We start from the raw sequence: 25,035 nt of genomic DNA, 5'->3' as shown, positions 1-25,035 counted from the left end.
TAATTGCAACTAACTCCCTTTTAAATATTTTCAATTTGTGAATACATTTGTTTTTGGGGGTGGGGGGGAAATCAGTCTTCTCCGCTTCCTGCAGTGGTGGTAATGGTAGTAGGGTGGGGAGGATTACTTTTCTCTAGACAAATAAATATATTTGAACAAGATATATGCAATATAGATATATACTTTTTAAATATGCAATATGATAGCCTTTGGTCACAGTATAGCTGAGTCACAAACTGCAACAAAACTGTTTAATTATAACCATATTTTGGGTGTATATAGTATATTTTATAAATACGTATCTGGCACCAAATCAGCTATGGAAGAACTAGTATGCATTTTGTTGTTCATTTACATTAGACATATCAAAGTACATGGTATTACCATTCCCTTGTGGTTGAACAAGCAATTGTAACAAAAAAAATATTTACTGCAACACAATTTAATTTTAAATCATACATTTATAATCTCTTATACAAGTTTGAAGTATCCAAAATATTTGCATACATGAAAATAATTTAGAACATAGCTAATTCTCAATCTGAAATAACTGCCTCATAAATCAGTGCCTCTTTACCCTTGTTTGTAATGGTCATTATTTTAGAGTAGTGTTAACTTAATCTCCAGCCTGTGAGCCAAATCTAGCCTCCAGGACTGCCCACAGATACAGAAATTTGGTGGTGGGGGTGGCAGTGTTAACTGCTCTTCCTCTGCCACTAAATTTCCAGAGCCTTGGGGAGCCCTGTGGGTTGGATAATGTTGCCCTGTGTGATTTAGTTTGGGTTGGCGCACAGGACCATGGTGTTGAACCTGTGGACTGACCCCACATAGGATCTAGCCCGCAGACCAATCCTACTCCACTCATTTGGGCTGCAGGGCCAGAATATTAGGCACCACTGTTCTAGAGCATTTCTTATCGAACTGCTCATATATACAATATTACAGAAGCAAGCACAAATATCCTCTAACAGATGCATATAAAAGCCTACTATTTCCATCTTTGATTTCCATTTTGTAAAGAATTTAAAAGGGTGTATAGCTATGGTATAGAAACTCTGATAGATGATTCTGGAATGGATCTCTAAATAATGGCTATATCTGCTAGTGTACCTGAAATTCTAGTCTACATTTTATCTGTGAACTCATAAAAAGTATACCATTCTAAAACATGTAATTATTCTTAGCTCTTGTCTTAAGAATAAAGGTTTCACACAGAGAGAAATCTATAAGCTATAGGAGTCCACATCTCATAATCCTATATTAGTAGTAGGTTCTAAAGAACACTATTGCTTAACTTACTGAGTTTAGCTTCTGAAATACTCAGTTGGAACACTAAAGACTTTCAAATTTTTTCTAAACTGAAACATACTGTAACATGTATTCTCTTCAGTGAATTCAAAGCACCAAAGCATTAATATTGTAGAAGATGAATTTTTAAACATATCAAACGAAATAACGAAAATAACACACTAAACAGAATCTCAGACTCTCAAGAGAAGTATAACAAGGCTTATTCATACTGACTTTTCATTAGTCAATTAATTTCCCTTGGCACATGCTGACTAATACTCCTGATGGAAGTTATTTCCAATGAGGTAGCTTTATGCCTAAAGAGAACCCATGTTTTTAATAAAAGAACTGAGCTGCTTTCTTTAAGAACAAATTCATATATTAACTTCTCTAATCAAAATAGATTAGAACAGCTGCTTATTCCCCTGACAGATACAGAAACTGCCATAAAAACTACTTACAGATTTGTAACCATTATTTAATATTTTGGAGAAAAAGCTGACACTGGATTTACAAGAAAACAATTAAACTATTCCTACTAAAAATAAAAAGAAGGTAAGAGGAAGACTTTTTAGGTCCTACCTAATGCCTTTCACTAGTGCCTCTCTATAGTACCAATGTCCTTTCTAACATGCTAGTGCAGAAAATTTTTACATTAATTTTAGACTACAATGTACTGATTATCAAAATGCAAAATAAAACTTTTTATAAAATGACCATCTTTATCTACAACCATGTTAAAAACAGAGGTAATTTCCTCCTTTCTTCTGTACAATTTTATATAACCAGTGCAGTGTATTTTCAAGGAGCAACTGAATGACTTGATAAGTAACCTCCCATCAACTATTTTAATCACAATTCATAAGTATTTCACTATTTATCATGTGACAGATGGTGTAGGCAAAAAGTGCTTGCAATCAGTAGAAAATATCAATCAAGTAAAAACTGTCACACATCATGAGAATAAAATTTATAATTGGGTAAATTTTTAGTATCCTTTTTCAGATTCATCTTCCAACATAATGAAATCTAAAATTAAAGTTGCTCCCTTTCTCAAGCATTCACCTTATCATTAGAAAGCTCTCCTCTATGCACTATTAAAATATAATCTACCATCTTTGTTATATTATCATTTTATCCAGCAACTCTGAAAAACATGTAAGAAGCCAGATTTTTGAAAATTGTGTCATATACTGCAAAAGTCTTAGAGCCACTTAAAAGTTGTAGTCTTCTGGTTACTTAAGACTTGAGAATTCTTCAGAAACCTCAGAGAGATGCACCAAATTTAGGCGAACATTCAGTATATCATGGCAGATGAAGTTCAAAGTTGACAAATGCAAAGTAGTCAATAGTTAAAGGGATATTTAGAACTACTCTTCACCATTACTGGGGTCTCTACCACTGAAGGAAAAGAACTATGAAATGGACATAACTGTCTCATACTGCTCAATGTGGGTGTGCTGATGGTTAAAAGAGCCAATAAAAATGTTAGAATACATGAATACTTGGATAGAAAAAAGTAATGGAAAAGTATATAAAGAAAGAGCATGAAAAATAATTATGAAAAATTGGGACTGGTTTAAGAAGTTGACGAAGGAGCCGTAAAATATAATCAGGATCATAAAGAAAAGGTAAATTGTATAATCCTGTTTACTACCTCATAATTCACAGATAAGTAAATGGTATACAAGTTTTCAGAGCTTTGATGGAAAAAAATACCTCTTAAACATACTCTTGGTAACAACACATTAAATATGCATACAAAAATACATTTGAAAAAACAAGTCTTCATTATTGCAATTTCTTTTAAAGAAAATTTTATTTACTTTTGTAATCCACTAAGAAACCCCAGCAACAGAATGGTGAGTAGCCGAGTTGTGAGAATGTGAGCAGCTGCTGTTATTATAACTAAAGGTCTGTCTACTGCTTGAGCCTGCGAGACCACATGTTCGGCTGTCCTCTCATCTTGCCATCCTCACCAATTAACTATTAACATGGAGGGCTGTACACATGCTCTCGGGGGCTCTTTAACAGGCTTCTTGGAGAGTGGAACAACTACACAGCAGGGCTCTGGGAACTGAGTAATGTGGGATATAAGGAACCCTCAACAGCTTTGCTTCTCCTAATGACAGTTCACTCTGTATTTTAGTGCTTAAAGAAGAATGTATAAAGTTTAACTATTTCCAGAACTGTTTAATGAAATATATTAGAGTAGATACCACTGAATAAAAATAACATTTATTTCCCGCCCCGCCCCGCCCCACCCCCCCACTTACTCAAGCTTTTATTGTGGAACAGCTGTTATACTGGATAGCAAAAGTTATAGGAAAGTAGCATAAATGAAATTTTATATCAATTCCAACTCCAAAAAAAATCAACTGAAATCCATAAAAAATAAACCAAGTATAATATTATTGTTTTTACTTAAAATGTGCAATTTTTCTGTATGTACAGCACAACAGAATTTTTATCCAGTCCTTTAATGAATAAATTTTCATACACAGCTCAGATCCAAAGTTTTTTAGTTGTCATTCCCAATGCTAGAAAGATTAGATTTCAGCCTTGCTTCTGCAATAGTCTCACTATTTTCCTTCTCTTTAAAATTTCCCTTAGAATGTGTTACTGGACTACAGTAAAATTAAACACTGCAAGTTACAATATGCTCAGGTTTAACTGATCATATCTGTATATCCTTTACTGAATATTGAGGACTAAATATAGAAAGCTGATTGGATATTGGTGTAATTCCTTAGAACATATACACCAGATAAAATATATGCTGGGGTGAAATGCTGCTCACAGTGGACTTGCCTGGGTATAATTCAAGGCAAAAGGTACTGTGGTGGGCCAGTAGGGGGCGCTCCTGCATTGAGCCACCCATCTCACTGTGCTTGACCACCTTCCAGGCTCCGAGTGCCTCCCTAGGGGTGCCTTGCATCTGGCTGACCTCCTTCCTGGAACACACTCGCTAGCCTGGGGGTAACGTGTGCTGCCACCACCCCGAGAAGGGACTCTCTCGGCCCTGTGTCCTCAGGGAAACACAGGCCTAATAGTCCAACAGATACTCAACCCAGTACAAGCACCTGGGGCACTTCCCCAAGTCAGGGGCCAAAAAGGAAAGTCTCCCTTAGTCCGCAGACCTAAGGGGCCTCTTAGGCATAATTTAGACCCACCCCTCAATAACTTTCCTACACCGGTCACAAAGGAGAACTTTATTGATTACAGGGGGTAGGGTGAAAATAGGGTACAAGATAGAGCAATATCATAGAAATCCCATAGAGCAAAACAGTCTGGCTGAGGTAGCCTCTTGATCATGCATCTGAGTTACTGCCAGCTATATATCTAATCAGATCTCGAGTAGCTTACCCACAAGCATCATCCAGAGGTTGTTGGAGATTCCCTTTGGAAGCAGGCTGTTCCTAGCTCAGGAGTTATGGGGGAGAGCCAGTTTCAGATGGTAAAGCTCCTCTCTAAGTCTGAGTCCCCCGCATGGATGCTGCCCCCTCCTCCTGGGCAGCCTTAACTTATATAGCCCCTGTGACCTCATTCACCTGGTCCAATGGAGGCCAGCACCTGTTGGCCAACCAATTTGAAATGCATCAATAGTTGCTGTGCAGATTCTAGCCCACCAGGTAGATGATACCAGTCACGTAGGCAGCGGGAGCAGGTTTCCCCCCTCCCTCAGGAATGTATCCATCTCAGGTTACCTAAAGAGATAGGGTAAAGGTGTGTATCCTCTGCTGGGCCCATTCTAATCAAATTGTCACAGAGCAGAGATTTTGGGGAGAAACAAAGGTGGCTTCCTGCCACAGGTACTATATCATATGTAAAGAGAAAGCAGAAAATAATAAACATTAAAAGACCCACTCCTGCAAGTCATAGTCCTTACTACCCTGTATAAATCATCATCACTGATCTGTCTTTGAATCCTTGTCAAATTTAAAAGAAAAATAGTCTTGATATGTCCCTGTCAACACTGTTCAGTGGGTAATTATGTAATAGGTCTGTAAGAATCTTGAATAGAAGTGGGTGTTAGGCCCCTCACAGATGTTAATTCAAACGTAAAATGGGATCTGAGGAATTTTATCCCAGATCCTAAAAACTGTGCATGATGACAAGCCAGATATTCAAGATTTTGCATGGCAGGACATATGATTTTTGGGATGTGGGATCCCTTCACAGACCCAGAACTTTGTCACATTTTTAGCCCATCATGATTATTTCTATATTACTGACATCATGTCCATACCTGTGACAAGGGTGATAAGCCCTTTTGTTTATGTAGTACATTGCAGGTGTATTATTTTTTTAGGATCTGCATTGTGGAGTTCATAAAAGCAACTGGAATACCTTATATCTAATTTGATTAACCTGAGGTCTGATACATGAGATGGGACCATAACCCATTTATTTATCTTGCATCTCACCAGGCAACAGACTGACCTTAGCCAGGATTGTAAGGACCAGAGCTTAATTTTGGCAAGTAGAATCATGGAAACGCATCTTTCTTTTACCCCAAGGCACAGTGGCCAGGACACTCATCTGGAAAGCTAGAGGTCCTCAGCCACATTCACTCAGAGGGGATGTGAACTTAGGTGTCCCTGGCTTCTCAGCATAGCACTCTAACCACTATGCCACAGGTCAGCCACTACCCAGCCCTTTTCTGAAGCTCCTTTTGAAGCTGAGCCATTATATAGCCGTTGGAAAAAAGGATGGAAAAAAGTGAATAAGTGCAGGGTGGCAAGAAGCTTCTGCCTCACTGGGAGCAACATGAGCATAGGTATCCCATATGGTTAGTCACAGTCCAGTCTTCAGTCTGAGGAGACAGAACGATAGCATGTGTGTGTGGTCCCCTATGGCCTCAAAGGATATAGCTAACTCATTGTTTTAGCCAACCCATGGTTATTCAGTGAAAAGCCCTGAAAGAACAGATTTCTAATTGCTACCGTCTTCTACTGACCACAAGAGATGCAGTTACTTAATTGAGTATAGTGAAAAAATAGAGCCAGGGAATGAGGATGAGAAATACATTTTTTGATGCAGTGCTAAGGCATACAATAATACTTCCTGCTCCAGAACTAGCAGTTATCCCAGTACGGAAATAATCTCCAGGTACAAAGTGAACTCCTTTAGCATAATATCCATCAGTACAGTAAGGAACAGACTGGCTAAATGTGGATGCCTGCATGGCCACTGTCATTAAAGAATGTGTCACTGTTATCACAACTGCAGCACAGTACTTCTCATGTGAATCTTTATAAGAGATCCTTAAGATTTATCCTCATAGTTATCTTTTGCCCTTTCTCTGTGGATTGATACTGAGCTAGAAGTAATGGCTTCTGTGCTCAGAACTTATTTTGGTAGCATGAGCTTTTGACACTGGGGACACTGACTTTGGGGTTCCTGATGCCAGATTTTTCTTCAACACCAAAAATTTGTCATTGCTGGTTTCTGATGTCACGTGCCTTATTTTGAAGGTTACTCGGATACAGATTTCATTGAGACTGTTTCTGGTACCGGTTATGTTTGGCTTAAAGTTGACTTTCATTGCTTGCTCTAACAAGTTGTGCTTAAGACAGACATTTCATGATTTGTGCACCTACAGTGAGACAGAATAGCATACCATGCACTGATATTTAAAATGGGGCTTTTGCCCAGACCAAATTGGTATCACTGTGGTCATCTGTGGGGATGATGAAAGTCTTATCATTCTTATATGAGCATCCTCTTCCCAAACTCCCTTCCCTTTCTATATTTGACAAATTAAGTAGGAATTCCCTAACATGAAAATGGCAGGCAAGTAGAAGAATTGGCAAATGCCAAAGAGTAGCAAATTAAAGTTTGCCATGTTGGTGTCATGAGTGGCAAGAGGCAATCAAGGGATGGCTGTAGCCACCTCACTCTTTATGCCCTGGGATGAGAACAAAATGAAGTGCAGGGTGCATTCAAAGCCTCAGTGGAAAATACTGCTCAAAAGACTTAGATCTCACACACAAAAGTGTATGGACACCTTCAGTGAGATTCATAAAAAGACAGCTGAAGAAGAATCACAGTTATGAAACTGCTGAAATACTTCCCTTTCAATTGAGACACACAAGCACCTCTCAATATGTATTCAATCCCTATGCATTATAGCTCAGTTTTTCTATTAAAGTAAAAGAGAGAAGGCCAAGTTTCCAGCTTCGTCTCTTCCTTGATTTAATATTTTTTTCCACAAGGTTGCTTTGCATCTCAATAGGTAGAGTTGGATTTAGAAACAAAAGCCCATGGAACACATTTTGTTTCTGTACAAATGGTGCACTAGCCAAAACAGATTTCATTTTTTTCCCAATGGCAACATAAGCAAAATAATACTGAGTAAACATTCCAGTGTCCTGACAGATAAACACAACTCAAGTCAAAGTTCAGTGTTTTGTTTTCAGATAGCATGGATCAAAATACCACAATCGTTGTTGGCTCTGGATTTAGGATCCAGATACCTTGTTCGGGGGGGAGGGGAACCCACCTTCAGACCGACCACGACCTCTCCATTTGATAACAGGCAAATTTATTGATACACAGTGATAACAAAAATAGAAACAATACAAACAATCAAGCAACTCTATATATCTACCAAATCCTAGGGCTGCCATCAGAGTCAAAGTACATCTGGTCAGGAAGCAAGTTGCACTCTGAGGCTTTTTCTTAGGTGTCAGATGTCAGCATGGCATGTTAGTAGTCTGGAGGTGGGATGCCATGGCCCACAGCACCCCTCCAGTGGGGTGTATGAAAATGGGTTGGTCATATGCCCTTGGTCCATGGTGGCCTCGGGGGCCCTTCCCAGGGGACAGGGATGGGGACCCCCTCTTGGGGATGAGAAGGAGAAGGAACCCAGGTGAGACAGGGAAGGACAGAAGAGAAGGAGGGACAGAACAGAAGTGAGGGAAGGTTAGAAAGGAAAAGAAGGAGGGGCAGGGAGGGATCCTTTGTTAATCTCAAGTCTCTGCTTTTGTATTCTTTCCCTCTTGATGACTCCTGATGACTCATTTGTGGCTATTTCCGGTTGGCTGTCTCCCTGTGGTTACACATCCATGTAGCCTTCCAGGCCTTTTCCTAATTTGGTCTGTTCCCCTAGAACCTGGACTCAGGCCCCACTCTGCCCTGGGGCCATGTAACTGGTGTCACTTATCTTGTGTTATGGGACAGTATGGTACATACTTCCTTGATTTCCAGGCTGTTTTCTAGACTGTGTCCTTGTTGTGTTAGACAACTTGTCTGCCTTGAAGGCTATGATTTCGTGTTATGGAATGCCCCCTCAATTCTCAGGCTGTGCCTATCCATTGGCATTGTTATACTAGAAACCCTGTCTGCTTCCAGGGCTATACGGAACTGTGTGCGAAACCCAGGCTCTTATAAATCAATTAACCCCTGCCGCCCGTCTTGAACTCTTATAATGCATATATCTATACCTATAAGTCAATTCCCGAAAAAGCAAACCTTTAAATAATATTTTCAAGCCAACAATGGTCATGCAATTTGAATAAATGAAGAGAAGTTGTGAGGCTTCAAATTTGCTTTGGCTAACAGGCACATAATAGCAATCATATTACAAATGTAACCAATATCATATTTTATAAAAATCCATGGTATATTTCATTATGACATGACCAGTATTGGAAGACACTGTATTTGACTTCTTTATCAGTGTTCTTTGTAATCCCACATCACTCAGAGTATAGGACTTTGCAGGAAGTTCCTGGCACTAGTAATCCCTTTATAAATTTCAGTTTATATATATCAAAGTCACATAAACAACACATTCATGGATTCAAGCCAATTTTATATTCAGGGCATTCTAAATAATAAAGCATATTTCTCGTACACAACCTCTCTGAAAGAAAGCAATGAAATTATGTTTTAAGTCAATTTTAAAACACAAGAAGCTAAAAAATTTTCAGAGGATGCATTTACACATACACCTGACTGAACAGTAGACTAATTTGGTGCAGTGTAAAGTGTCACAGTCCACACGTGCAATACTATTAGACCGCAGCAAACTAATTTTCACTGCTGTAAGATAGGACTGCCAGGGACAGTACTATCTTATGGTGGCAAAAATAAAGGAGCCTAAACACATGTATACACACTGACCCGGGCATATGCTAAGTTTGGTCAGCACAGGCAGCAGGGGGCCAGATCCCTGCTTGCTACCTAACCACAGGACTCTGCATGCTGGTGCACCCTTGTGCCCTGGCCAGCCCCTCTGCTACCCAACACTGCCTTCTGGAGCCCGGGGCTGACCCCCTGGGTCCCTGGCTAGACCAAGGCTGCTCCAACCCGCTCAAACCGCTGCGGTCTTAGGTGTAGCATCTGCATGCGCGCCCTGGACCCAGCAGTTTGAGCACTCACATATGCCGTTAAGGTGCCATGATCAACCCCGGCACAAACTGTGCTGGATTTTATCACATCACCTTAATGGTAAGTGTAGATGAACCCAGAAGGTCTTAAATTGATTTTACCTTCTTGGTGTACTCAAAAAGCTTGTGAATTACTGTTACTTGCTAACACCTGCTGAAAGTTAAATTCAGCATTTAAATAATACTATAGACCTTAGTGACTATCAGAGGAAACTAAAATGTGTGGTAAGAATTTCATTTAGAAATCATTTTGCTTTTGCAGCAAAACAAATGCAACAGGATTCTATTTTCAAAACCATTCATAACACTTCAATCCTTTTACTCACCAAGCATCATTTTTATGTATAACTAATTATGAAAAAAACCCAACCATAATATTCTGACCTGGATAAGATGAGTTGGCACTGTGATGATGCAGGCTGACAAAGACATTCTGAGGAGACTGCGGAGAACGTAGAGAAACTTTGTGAGGCTATGAATATCTTCTGGATTATCAGTGCAACAAATGTCTTCACCCCACAACACTGAACCAAGGTTCTGAATTCCTATCCGCAGAATATTTTTTTGTTTTTTCTAATGAAGAGAAGAAACAAAAAATACTTAACTGTTACTTACAATATTAATGGTAAAACTCCACACCACTTTGGCAGACAATCTTCAGAATTCTTGTAATATATAGTATTAGTATCCATAGCAACTAGTTTGAAGTTGACTCATGACTGTATAAGAGGATCTGGAGAAATAGTAGTACATTAACAGCAATTTTTGCATCAACAGAATAACATGCCAAGTTTGATGATCAAGTGCTGGTTTAATAGCTGGCACAGAACTTAAAAGCAAACCTAATTTGATTTTTTTGAGAATGATCAGTTAAAAATGAGGTAATGTTCTGACAGAGAACCTTAAAAAGTATAGCATGGCTTTTCCTAATGGGAAAAAAGTGTTAAGAAACATTCTTCTCCCTTTTGCAGTTTGGAGGGTTTTCTGGGAATGCAAGAATACAAACATTACACTCAGACATTCGCTCCTTCACTTTCTCTTTTGCTGCATGCATACTGCTTGCTTCTTGCTATCTGTCAGTTTGGCTAGGGACAGACATTACACATAAACTGGTTTAAGTGATCAGAAACTGGTTTAAACCTGTAACAGAACAGATGTTCAGTGCACATAAACCAGTTTGAAAATGGCTGAAACCAGTCTGAGATAAACCTGATTGAATGTAGTATCAGACTTAACTGGTTTAAGCACTGTTTGTCCCAGACCCCTTGCTGGTTTAAGATGAAGCAGACTCTCTCAGCATTCAGGCGTGCTCTCTGGGCTGGGCGGGACCCTCTGCTTCACAGCAGGGCTGGCCCCTCCCCTCTGCTCCCTGGGCAGAGCTCCTCCGGCACAGACTTGCAGACAAAGCAGGGTCTTCTGGCTTCTCCCTGCCCCCCTCTCCCTCCCTTCTGACCACTTGCTGCTTAAGTAGGTATCCCTTCCTCCCCTCTCCCACAGCACGGACCATAGCCAGTGTGTGATATACTAGCAAGCGTGGTATACTAGCAAGTGCTATATAAGGTTCTGGCAGAGACTGCAGACACAGCAGGGTCTGCTGGCTTCCCCCGCCATACCCCCCTTGCTACTCAAGCAGGAAATCACCCCTTCCTCCCTCCCTCCCATCTCCCACAACATGGACCCCAGCCCCATGGACCCTAGGCATGTGGTGTGCTAGCCAATGCTGAGAGGTGTCTGTGTGTGTGTGTCGCCAATTTCATTGGGACAAGCAGGTAGACAGAACAGGACTTTTGGAGCTAATCAACAGGTCACCCCGGTAAGCTGTTTAAGAAGAGTTTGAAGTAATGGGAAAGAGGCTATTGTTTTGCTAATTGGGCGATAAAGACTCTTATTAGCTCCTAACTACCTTGCTTGCCTGTCAATTTGTTGCAGACAGTCTGACATGCAGGGAGGGAGATTGGAAGGCTCCGTATCATCAACAGATGCATACACTGCACACCCCCCCCACTCTTGCCTCATAGTGCTAGCAAGGGTCTTGGGTCTTGACAACTCTCCCACCCCTTGAGCAGCCAAAAGGGAAAAGACTGGAATGGTGCAGGCAGACCTCCCTAATGAGAAAGTCCTGCCGGGGCCTGGCCACGTCCCCCCATCAGCTCAACTCTGTGCAAGGGAAGAGAGGGCTGCTCTAGTGCCCCCCAGCTTCTAGCTGAGCCATTGCAGGCATGTGCCTGAATTTTCTCAGTCCAGAGGGGTTGTATGGTTGGAAACTGGTTCCTATTTGCAACAATAGTACATACAACTTTTCCAGAAGGAAGTGGGACTGAAGGCATTTCCTTTATAGGCTAACATTACACACAGGAGATAGAGTCCACATTTTTTTTGTGTTCAAATGAGTTGCTGAGGCACAAGGCTACCAACTGAAATGATCTTTTTAATCATCATGAAAGAAGAGTGTTAGCTAATCAACTGTGTACTACACCCATGCAATTAAAGACTCTAGAAACACTTTTAACCAATTATCATCTATTTTGTATTAAAAAAAATATTTTTGGTGGTAACATCTTCCAGTATCTTATTCCTGAATACTTATCAAAATCCTCCTGAAGATTAATTTTAATATATAACAATTCATCTTGTGTAGTACTTTCCATGTAACAGGTCTCAAAGTGTTTTGATACTCTACACTTGTACAAAAAAATCCATTTCAACAATTCTCCAAAGTAGCGCTGTAACAGGAAATCAATTCCATGCACCCACAATACTGAATTGTTCTATCCCTCTCAATTTTTGTAGATGATGTGCTATTAGTTGCTTAATCCCAGACAGGCCTCCAAATGTTATTTGATGCTTTTCAACAATACTCTGTCTCAAATAGTTTGGAAATCAACACTGTTAAATCCAAAATATTGGTTTTTGGGAATGAAAGAAAGAAATTTGTATAATTGTTACAGAACCAGAAATTAGAGATGTCCTCATTTAAATACCTCAACATTTCTTTTAATAGAAAGCTGAGCTAAAATATATAAAAATGTAAACATTAAAGTAAAACCTTGGATGGAGTTTTATCCTTTTACAATAAGACCAGTGAAGGGCAGTACCAGCAGTAGTAAAGGTCTACAGATCCAAGGTAGAATACATGTTATTGCACAGGAAGGAACTACGGGGTGCTTAATCCAGGCTTCATTTCACAATAGAACATTTTCTAATCACTTTTTAAGGCAGTTTTTATCTCACCAAACTCTATAACATAGGGACTCGTACAATCTGAAATAAGGATGCTTAATATGAGCACTTTAGCTCAATTAAGATCTCTAAATTACTGGATAAAAATTAGAGCTTGTAAACTGTATCGGATATCATAAGAAGTGCATTGTAGGAGCCTCTTTTCTTCCAAACAAACACTTATTTGTAGGATTAAATAACATGTATACTCTCCTCTAGACACATGGCCTGCAAAATATGTTGACAGTTACTGACCCAATATTTCCCCCATATTTAAAACAAAATAGAAATTTAAGAATTAAAGATGCAAGCATGCAGGCAGATATTCAGGTCATGAGGATTTTCTCATACTTCCCCTTTTTAAAAATTAATTAAGCACTCTTTTGGCCTACGAATCTATCTGAAGTACAAAACCACAAACAATGAGAGGCCATCATAAGACCACAATTCATCTGGAGTTCTGCAGTTGCCACAGGAAGATGGTGTTTGTCCCCATATTCAGAAGAATACATTCTTATGGGAAGAATGAAATAAATTACCTAAATCACTATTTGTGGTCTTGTTTGTTCTTTGAAGAAATGAGAAAGAAATCTCAGTAGTGGAAAATTTTAACTACTGGGCTAATGAAGGAAAAACAATTTGGTTTTGTTTTAACAACTTTCAGCCTGTCCTATACTCAACAGGTATATGTGCACTACTTGCACAAAAAATAAGGGCCAAAATAAAATAGAATTCCCTCTATTTTTTAATTTTTTATATTGTTTTATTTGATTTATTCTTATGGATCACATATAGTAGGTTCAATTTTACTTTTGTTTAGATTAGTAGAATGGGCAATTCTATTGTATGCTGTTATCAATAACCACACATGTAATTTTATTATTATACAATATATAATTTTATTAATTCTCCTGTATCGTTTTAGCAAAAGCTGTAAATAAATGACTTTCTTAACAAGGCAGCATACTACTGCACTACATTCTTCTATATTCTCTAGTTTTATAGATAAAATTACCTGACTGCAAAGATAGAAGCAAATTCTTTGATAAAATAGAAGCAAAATGCGAAAAATAATATGGGAATGACCATCTTGTCTGAGTGATACTGATCTTAGGGTTAGGATGTGCTCGTTTTGGATAGGTTTAGAAAGGCCAGTGTTGAGAATCTGAGAATATAATGGGGTCTACATTTAGAAAAACCAGCATTGTCCAGACCACCTGGACAATCTGATGCAGTATAATTGCTGTTCAATTTATCTAAGTTACAAGGTTAATATTACATATCTAATTCACCAATAAACATGAAATTATGCATTGAACTTTTATAAGTAACAAAAGACAACCAAAAACACCAGATTATAGGTCACACTGACTGCTTTCTGATCTGCTGATGATGGCTCAAGACTTAATTCATCTTATAAAGAACAATGTAATAAATTTACATTCCCAGATAAACACATATCAATAACAATAGCAAAAATGAGGAAAGTGCCCTTATTTCTTCAACAAAGAACATAATTTCTATGGGGATGTTTGCTATTTTAGCAGGCTGAGGCAGGCAGATGTTGCACGTAAGACAAAAACATGTCTTAAGTAGTAACTTGGCCACACTTTCATACAATGAATGGAGCAATAAAACAGGGAATAAACCACAAAGTTATTATACAAAACATGTGTAGTAACTTTCTTGTGGGTTCCTGTTCTACCTTAAATTGAATGTGTGGCCAGTGCTGATTAGCTGATTGGTGCCTTGGGAGCAATCAGAGCGCTGAAAGACTCCCATGCACTCCCACAGCTGGGAGCATCTGTGCGCTGGGAGTGCACTGATGCACGGGAGCTCTCCAAGACTCCGGTGTGCTCACGCTGCCTGGTGGTGCCAGTCAGTTGATCAGCAGTCCTGCCTTTGGAGTGCACTGGAGCCTTGAAGCCTCTGGTGCACACCCGAGGCCAATTAGCTGACTGGTGCTCCCAGGCACAAGACTGAGAATGCACCAGACCAAAGGGCTCCCATGTGTTCCTTCGACTAGGAGCACTGATCAGATGACTGGCCCTCCCAGCCCCCATGGGTGCACTTCTTGCTATTTGCTGGTGCAAGGGGAGCCAGCAATACAGCACAATTGGGGTCTGATCCCTGATCCAACAACCGTGCCTCCTCCCATGCATGTGCAATGTGGCAGGAAGTGCTATTTCTGGGATTGCGCCTTTAACTGAATGTCTGTTGGTGGCCTAAGTATTAATTCCATAGCTGTACTCTAAGGCAAGCAGTTGGCTAACATTGCTTAATGAGCTGAAGGCTAGGATTGACTATTTAAAATATATTCCCACAACATTAGAACTTTTCTACTCAAAGAAACTAATTTAGATTAACTTATTTTACTAATTGCTACAATGACTATTGTTTTGGCAACTAGGCACTATAATTACAGAGAACACACACACAAAAAATGAAAACAAAAACAGTAGGCCCAAAGTGGAAGAGCAAATATGCTCTGCATTGTTGTTCTGAAGTTCAGTATATTTGGCCTCCAAAGGATGCCATGGAAAGTTCATTCCAAAGCATTCAACTGAGAATGTCCTGTTGCCAAATGTCAAAGACCAAATAAAATCAATTGGCATAATTCCCTAAACTTAAAACTATGTTTAATGTACAAATCATTAGAATCAGAGAGTTGAAGGCACCTCAGGAGTTATCTAGTCCAATTACCATTGGATGTATTATTTCTAGTCATTCCAAACAGATGCCTAATCCATCGTCTTCTTGAAAACTTCCAGTGGAGGAAACTGCAATTTCACCAGGCAGCTTGTTGCACTGTCCCACTGTTCTGACACTTAGGAGGTCTGGGGTGGGGATTTAATCTAAATCTACTTTGCTTTGTTTAAATCCATTGCCTCATGTCCTGCCTTTTGTGGCCAGGTAGATCACTTGCTCTTCCTCTTTTTTGTGGTAGCCTCTTAAATATTCTGTTGCTTGAAAAAGGTGATCCCCTATTTTCAGGTTCAATTTTAGGAAGTACAGCTTTTCCTCTGAATGCAAGTTGATAACTATACATAAAAGACCTTGAAGAGCTATTATTTTTTACAAAATCCCAGAAAAGAATTAATTAATCCAAAGGATTAAAACACAAAATACTAAAAAGTGCACTGAAAATATTTCTGACTTGGTATTTTTATTGCATGCACAAAAATAATGCAAATAGAAAAGTGAAAACTATCAGGGAAATGATTATAGGTTGACTCTACATATAAACCAATTGCAATATTTATGCTTCTTTTAAGGCAAGAGGAGAAGAAGGAAAACAAAAGTTGACTATTTAAAATATAAATTTTATATTTGTTGACTACTTAAAATCCAGTGTTTGAAAACTTCTATGATGTTGCCTTTTCCTTTTCTACAGATCAAACATAGTTTTTCCTTTTAAGGCTTGCATTCCAACTTTTTATCATCTTTGGTACCTACCAGTGAACCTTTTCTGTTTCTGTCTTAAAAATGCAGGGTCCAGAACTGGACACAGTATTCTAGCTGAAGACTTACCAGCGTTGAGCAGATTGGTTATTAAATCTCAAAAGTCAGTGATTACTACTAGCCCATTTTAATTATGATAAGGTATAGAGTATTAGATGCTCTTATACTGTTAGGTTCTACATTATTTCAAGAAGGTAAAATAAGGCATTCTGAATTGCAAAATACTCATATTGGCCTGACCCACTTGGATAGTTAGGTTTTCTTCTGGAAGAATTTCAAGACAGTCAGCTTAGATTAAAGACAAGTAGTTGTTATAAAGTTCCATCCTAGAGAGAAACCATCAGCATCCTATGGCGACCAACAGAGGGCAAAAATATTTTATGAGCTGCTAATGCTAGTTGAGTACATCAGGAAGTAGAGACTCTTTACCATTTTGACAAAAGTCCCATAAAAAGTCAGCTGATCAGGACTCCCACCTGTGGAAGCGCATTAGAGACACCCCTGTGCTTCCAGGGCTCCCAGCCAAGCGACTACACAGAAGCCAAGCTTGCTGGTGCAGGGGGAGCTTATAATCTTATTTGCTCCAGCACCAGTAACAAGGCACTATTAGGATCTGATCCCTGATCCCACAATCATGCCACAGGGCTGTGAATGTTGGGATTGCACATCACAGCCCATCATGCCTTTAACATCTGTCAGCAGCTTGTGACTGGCAAGGTAAAGTTAAGAGGTGCAAAAAACTTATGAATCTCCTGTCTTCTGGTTGTCATGTCTCCCCTGTCCCCAGCTTCACACTAATGAGGTACCTCTGAACAGGAAAGGTTTGCTCCCTGTTGCGAGAAACAGTCCTCAGAAGTAAATGAAGGTGTATGGAGGGCTATATTTTTTCTTTTTTGGGTTCAAAGGAGAGAGACATGCAGCCCTGTACATGGTCCATCCTCTTTCCATTTGGCTTCACATGTCTTTCAAAGGGCTCGGTAAGGGGAAAGGAGCACAAAGCTACAGAGGTGGCTGAATTTACCAAAGAAGAACAAGATCTTAAAATACAGCTGTGCAAATATAGCTGATAAATAAGTAGAATATTACTCTAAAAAGGTAACATATTCCAGGTCCAATAAATCAAATTCACTTTTATCGTTCCTGAAGCAGAAAACCATCAGTTAGCATGATCTAAGGGCTTTCTAAAGTGAAATAACAGGCTTAAAAACAAAACAGTCCAAACATTTAAAGCTGCATATTTGCTTGCTTTAGGCATTAAGCTAAGGTTTGAGTTAACTTACCTTGTAGCAAATGTTAAATTTTGAATTGATTTGTGTGCTTTTTTGTTTTATTAACATTAAAAAATACTGGAAATAGTGGCCCAAATAAAGTAAGTGCTCTTTTCCAGTTTTACTCATTTTTGCAACACTAACCAAAGTGCTAGACTTTGCAATTTGTATTTTACATTCAATTTTGAAAACCTCAGGAATATACATGCATGCTATTTCATACTGAATTCGCACCTAAGAAAAACAAACACCATTACTGAAGTCTCTTCCAATAGCAGTGTATTTGATGGTTGAAGGTTCCCAGGGTGTTCATTTCACTTTAGTGCTGTTGCTTTTTGCATTCTGTAAGCTTTCTTGCTTCCAGAGGACCTGTCATCCTGTTGGAAGAGCAGTTCTGCACACTGTACTGTGGAAACTGTTATGACATGCCTGTTGCCATGGTTACCACAGCAAGTGGGGAGAGGTGCCTGTCAGGGACCAATTTACTTCTCCAGACTGGCACTGCCACCAAAGGGAAGACATGCTTGCCCATAAATCTCAGCAGAGACTCAAAACTGAGCAAAAATAAGCTGAATGAACACAAAAATATTTCCCATAGTTAATGTTCCTAAAAAGCACTGCTAGACAGAAAAACAGCCAAACAAAATCCAACAATATCTTCTCTCACAGAGATAATTTTACTAAGATATTCAACTACCAACCACTACAACAAGTTACATTATATTCTTTGACATTCTCCAAAACCTATAATAATTAACTTCTACATCAAAGTTGCTATTGTACAACAAAAACAATGATAATGACATTACCTATCAATTACACATCATATATTTTATTTAGGTGACTGAGGTCTATGAAAGCTGCTTGCTTTACTGAATAAGACAAAGAGTTGAGATTAAGAACAATAATTTTCATCCAGCAATTATTATATTTAAAAGATATATATCACTCAAACTGTGATTTATATATGTATTTTAAAAGATATGTGAAAGTATGCTGCTCTGAGATATCAAAGCAGTTTCAGTGTTTGTTATGTTAAAATGCAAGGCATTTAATTCACCAAAATACATAGTGCCCAATATGTAATTTATTGCTAACTTTCGGTAGCTTCAAAAATTATTCCTGAAATATATGTTATGAAGACAGTTGCATGAAAAAAAATCTACACGGAAAACCACTTTTTTATTGACATCATCATATTTACAACATTGTTCATTAGCTGCTAGGATAGAATAAGTATGGTTTAGTGTTTCATTTGCACAGCATACATCTACTCTGTTGAAAACAGAGTAAAACTCCATATACACTTTAACAGGAGCCATGCTCTATTTACTTTTCTTGTTTACTTCAGCAATGCTTAGGAACAGCTTGTTCCCTGTTAATTATCCCAAGACCTTCTGAGTGCAATCCTAGAGAGAATTTTGAAAACAACATTAGTTACATGATTATTGAAGACACTGAAAGTGCTTAGTACCTGGGGATGGGATCCATCAAATCCTTCCTGGTAAATGATCCTCTGGATGGACTGAAGCAGCCTGATGTAACCAGAGGTCATATTACTGTTAGTGAGAAGAGAACATTAATTTAATAAAAGCATTCTAAAACAGACAAAGCTATGGTTTGGAATCATAAGAAAAATAACATTCAGTTTGTTCAAAGATAATTTGATGCTGTATATTGAGAAAAACAGTTGTGATTGTCCTAGCTTAACTAGTTCAGTGCCCTGACATCTTGTGAAAGGTAAAATCTGTAGAGATTAATATAACTTTATTATGTCAGGCTCACTTACCTTCTAGAAAATTAATGATTTAATGAAGCAACTTAAAGATGAAACTACCATGACAGTAATCTTGTATAATTAACACACAGTTAATCAATTGCTATTTCAGGTACACCTGATCGATGTACTGAGTTCATCTCCTACCATTTTCATACAGTCTGATTAATGGAAAAACTGCAATAATGGAAGAGCCACTCAAAAGTAACTTTACTGTATTTGGCTTTATTTTCCTTTCATTACTTTTCTCTTTTAACATAACAAAGATTTAAAAGTATATAACAACATGGTATAATTTTATCATATATTCCCAGGATAATATTTTTCTACCAAACTCACAGTGGAGTCCGTGAGGATTAATTAAAATTTACAAATCAGTTGGATGAAACGGTAAAATTTTCAAAAGTGCCTGAGGCCTCAGGCCACAAATGCATGCAATCCTCAAAAGTCTATATCTCTTCTACACTTAAGTTTTTCCCAGTAAATTCCCCAGGTACCTAGAATTCTGTTTCTCTACATGCTTAGAATGGCTGCTATCTTGGCAAGGTTGATTTACATGGCACCTATTCTCTAGATAAGCCTAACTGGGATTCAGAAAATAGGCTTTCTGCCACTTATTTCAAACTGTGCCCTGAAAGCACCTAGGAACTTTAAGTTCAGCTGAACACAGAGTAGCCATAGCCACTTCCATTTAAAAAATGCAGCCAGAAGAGGAGCTCACGTTTAGATAGTAACTTAATGGTTAGAGATTATGCCCAAGAAGCAGGAGACCCGGATTCAACTTCATCCTCTTTTCCTTATTTCTTTTTCCTACTCCTTTCTTTCTTCCTTCCTTCCCCTTTTTAAAAGAAAGGAGTCAGTAGTCCATCTCCAGAAAGGGCAACTTAAGATGCTTAGGTCCAGGAGAAGATTCTGAGCTGTTAATCCTGATGCCATAACAGAACCCCCCCCATCAGCCCACAGAGTGGTGGCATCTGAATTGTACCCCTTTCTCAGCATTTTCTTTTAGCTTTTTTGTTTGTTTGTTTTTTTTTAGAGATTCTCCCGCTGCCTGTTGTGATTTGCACTAAGAAGTACCTATTATCTTATGAATTGCATAAGGAACTTAAGTTCTTGACTCAGAGCTGAGTTGTGAGCCTAATTCTCATTTTCAAAACTGACTTAAATAAACCAGCAAAGGCTTATTCTTGTGCTTAATATTGATACTGTCAAGAGTCCTAAAGGCAGAAGAAAGACTCAGTGTATTAAAGTTAAGATTGTGCCTTAGTTGTTGCTGAATTACTGCTTAAAGCTGTGGTTCTCAACCTTTTTAGACTTGAGACAGCCCTCCATAACTTTTGTGAATTAAGTGGCACTCTGTTTTAAAAAAAAAAAAAAGATTTATTACAGGACTTACCTCCTTGCAGAGGGGGCAGGCAGTGGGGGTGAGGGAGCAGCTAGGCAGGGAGAGCCTGGCCTTATCTGCTTATTTCCTATCTGCTTACACTTCCTGCGGCACCCTTCAAGGGAAGTTGCAACACCTTGGCTAAAAATCATTGGCTTAAGGAGTTTAAGGCACATTGAAAATGTTACATTTATTGTCTGATTAACAGATTAATTTTGCAATAAATTTCAACATGCCACATATGTAGGCAACATGATAAAATGGAAGACCAGCCAAAAAGATGTCATGTGGAACACTTTTGTGGCTGGTTTGCATCTTGCTTTAATTAAATGCGTTGCATATAGTTTAAATGGCATAAGGGAAGCTGCTCTTCAGCGCTGGATTGCCCCCTTTAAACATGCTGGCGTAGGAGCCTGAGACTGGGGAGTCAATCCCTGATCCTGGGCTGCAAGCATGCATTTTGAACATGCTGGCATGCAGGGAGCCTGAGATTGTGGAATCTCTCTCCAATCTTGGGATCCCCCCAAATCCTTAAAAGGTATGTGCGCAGCCCAGCAGCATGCATATCCTTTGAAAGTGTTGGCGCTCAGGGTACCCAAAATCAAGGAACTAAATCCTAATCTCAGATTCCCTGTACACCAGCAAGATGAAAGGGCACTGTGGGAAGCACGGCACTGGAGATTAGTCTCCAATGATGTACTTCTTGCAGTCTCCTTTTTAAGCCTTGGAGGTAGGGAAGCCCAGGATCCAGATCCCTGATCCCAAGGAAACTAGACTGGCAGTTGCCTGATGGAACGTGATGAATTTTATCTCAGATTCCAAAAATCAGGCATCCTGCCATAAAATTTGCCAGATCCCATTGTGCGATTAAATTAATATCTCCCAGGGGCATTAATCAAAGTGATTTTCAGTGAGGTATGAATTCTGATGCCAATCTGGCACTTCACAAAGTGGGACTTCTGAAATAATTTACCTGTAAAGTAATACCACTTTACACAGTAATTTTCACTTTTGTTTGGCTTAATATTAATATGGCTGTTCCATGGTTTACGAAAGAGCAACAATAATTCTGAATGTTCCAAATGTGTATCTAAATAAAAATGTAACTACATATGACTTAAGTTGTTTGTGTATATTCACTATTTGGTAAAGAGCATGATGAAATTAAAAGAGTTACTGTAGATTCATAAGCATTGTCAAGTTAAGTTTGTACTGAATGGAAATAAAAACCCAGTCACAAATAGACCTCTGAAATGCTTTCACACACAAACACACTGGTAAGTTTTGCTCCTGGGTCAAAGAAAAGCTTCATTTTTTGATTGCTGTTGAATTATTTAACTATTATCTAGCTATGAACAAGTGCCTAAAAATTATCAATTAAAGAAAAGTACTTCAATATTTCATTCACGGCTATAACTTCCATAATAACCATATCTATAAGAGACACAATTACTAAAAACTATAACATTTTACATAAATCACAGCCGAAACCAGCAGACAACAAACCAACACATTTTGTGACTGTATGCAATTCAGTCATTCCCTGCCATCAGGAAGAGCCAAGAGGAGGAGTTGTTACATTCTGCTATACATAATTTTACACTATCTCATGCTTGTAAGCCTGGAAGATGAATGCTTTTCATTTAATAAAAAGGGACTACTGCCTACTAGTTTCAATCTGTATGTGAATGTGGTGAATTTGAGAGTTTTCAATGAAGATTTATTGAAAATGAATGTAGTCTATTTCCATTGTCAATACTGAATACAAACCGTTCTGTGCATTGCCACCTTCACGTTAAAAAAATAAGAATTCATTTGCTATTGTACGAGAAATAACTCCACAGAAAAGTAAAAATCCATGAAACATTTATTTTGAATGTGAAAAACAGGTTCTTTATTACCAGCAGCTAAAATATTTATCATTTATTTGACCTTAAGATGGCATACATAACATGGACATGAAAAATGTTGATTAAATGCTGTGACTTTTATGTTAAACTGTAGTACTCTTTTGGCAATGTTTGTGATAATATATTAAGGCAGAATATAAAATATTTTGTATTTCAAAACTGTTAGTCATTTTTTATTTTAGTTTTGATACTAAGTGGTCTTTAACTCTAATAATGGGTTTAAACAAATTATTCCTTATTCTTTTTTGTTTAGCAATCTAGTAACTGATAAAAGCAGGAGTTGGCAAGAAGGTATCCTGGTTACAACAGAGTCTCTGACTTCCCTATTGATAGTTTCTACGCACTTAACAAAGGTTAGGTTATCAAGGGTATGACAAATTGGCTTATTATCTGTAAGTAGACCCCATTAGGAAAGATAGTTTAAACTGTTTCGGCCAAATTTATCTGAAAATCTGTGCTCTACATAAATTTAAGTCCATCCATCTTTTTTCAAAGCACATGCATGCTGAAGGTAGCAAATAACATAAGCAAATCCAGTGCTGAAACTTAAACATCCTATTTGGCTTAATTACCACAATACCATTTCAGAACAAAGCACTGTGTTAATAGCTATAACTGGGTAGCCAGCATAGAAACTGTAAAAGAATATCAAGAAGACATTTTCTGTTTGGGTACCCAGACGGTCAGAGGTATCATGGGGTTTGTTTTTGTCTTCTGAAGTACCAGGATATCCCACAAAGTATAAGTAAAGTGCCTCCTTTATCTTACATACTGGGTGCATCTACACCTGCTATTAAAGTGATGTGATAAACTCCAGCACAGTTTGTACTGGAGTAAGCTGCTCCTGGGTTAGCATCTGCATGTGTGCTTGGGACTGCAGCAGTTTGAGCCAGGGCGGAGCAGCCTGGGCTGGCAGCAGGCTTGGGGGTCAGCCCACACCTCTGAGTTGTGGTGTCTGCTGTTGGAGGGGCTGCCTGGGGCACGAGAGCGTTAAAGTGCAAAGCCATGTGGCAGGTAACCTCTGTACTTTAGGTTTCTTGTGCCCACGCCAACCCCGGTCACTGTCTACACATGCATTTTGGGGCAGTAAATGTCTCCCTCGTATGATAGTACTTATGACACAGTTAATTAATTTACTGCACCCTAATACTAACGCACATGTAAACAGTGATGCTCTACTGCAGAGCTTATTTTGTTAGTGCACTCCACAGTAAAGCACACATGTTGATTCACCCAGCATCTGGTAGAGGGCTGCTGTTAATCCCCACCTCAGTTAAGCTTGATCCCATCACCACTGCTGAGACTGAAAACAATATCTTCATAATAAGATTGAAAGAATGAAGAGGGGTGGGGGGAGTTGTCTTCATGCTCTTCCTCATATTAATCGTGTCAAATCTTTTTCTCCACTTCTTCAGAAGAGGCATTCTCATAACATGTTTCCAATTCTGGTGTACCACTAGATATCCTGACCAAATTACCATTCACACTGGGAATTTGCCAAATTTTTATCACTGAACATAGCCACTGGGTTTCTGGACTGCTAAGAGGAGGCCAAAAACATACACTGCTCAGGCCAATCAAGCAGCAAAGAAAATTTATTCTGAAAACCAGAAGCATACAGGGGCAACAAGGCATTAAGGACAGTGGTGATTTACAGCTGTTGGTGCTACCTGGGTGGCTGCAGCAGTAGCTGTCATTTTTCTGCCCTCTCCTCCAAACCAAATGCATATTAATTCTTGCTGGATAACAGACAAAATATTTTTGTTTCTTTTAAATACTAGCACAGTGCAGATTCGCAAGGAAATAACACATACAAACTATTTTAGAGAGTTTATTAAGTTGTTGTTCTTTAACGTATTGAGTGCAAGATATTATCATGAATTTTGTCTATATTTGTACTTAAATTTTCTTTTTCTGTTTGGTGAAGATGAAGAGTATAATACATGCTGCAAGACCCAGGTTTATTTATTTTTTATTTTTGCAAGTTGGACCTTCTACTACAACTCCAATTGTTATCACTTGACATTATTACTCTCCTTTTCAATGAAAGATCCTTTTGGTTTTTTAGAAAAGGAGAAAGAAACGAAAAGCTTCCTCAACCTTGAAATATGGCATCTAATACCCAGCAATTAATTTTATGTTGGTTCATGCCACAGAAAGTCTCTGGCATTACCCAAGTATGGGAAAATAATTACCCGTGTCTCTTCTTGATAAGATGACTAAAAGAGCATGAACTGAACTGCATTTCTTGTTCTATGGGAAGAATAGAAATGATTGCAAAAATGGACACCTCATAAAGACTGAATGGCATTCTGAAATATGGACCTAC

At 38.6% G+C, this 25,035-nt stretch overlaps 1 protein-coding gene across 1 annotated transcript in view; it reads right to left on the bottom strand.

Annotated features, from left to right (window-relative positions):
* ELP4 (elongator acetyltransferase complex subunit 4) overlaps nucleotides 1-25,035 on the bottom strand; it is a gene marked incomplete at its 5' end in the record, with an annotated part of 291,599 nt that overhangs the window by 180,859 nt on the left and 85,705 nt on the right. The window contains 2 exons of the mRNA XM_019519960.1: nucleotides 10,071-10,259; nucleotides 19,110-19,194. Of these exons, the coding sequence (XP_019375505.1) occupies nucleotides 10,071-10,259; nucleotides 19,110-19,194 (274 nt within the window). The remainder of the gene's footprint in view (nucleotides 1-10,070; nucleotides 10,260-19,109; nucleotides 19,195-25,035) is intronic.

This window comes from Gavialis gangeticus, unplaced genomic scaffold (assembly GCF_001723915.1).
Source record: "Gavialis gangeticus isolate Ggan-Ray unplaced genomic scaffold, GavGan_comp1, whole genome shotgun sequence".
NCBI classification, from domain to species: domain Eukaryota; kingdom Metazoa; phylum Chordata; order Crocodylia; family Gavialidae; genus Gavialis; species Gavialis gangeticus.
Note: the sequence above shows the minus strand (reverse complement) of the source record. Positions and strands in the feature narration are given on the sequence as shown.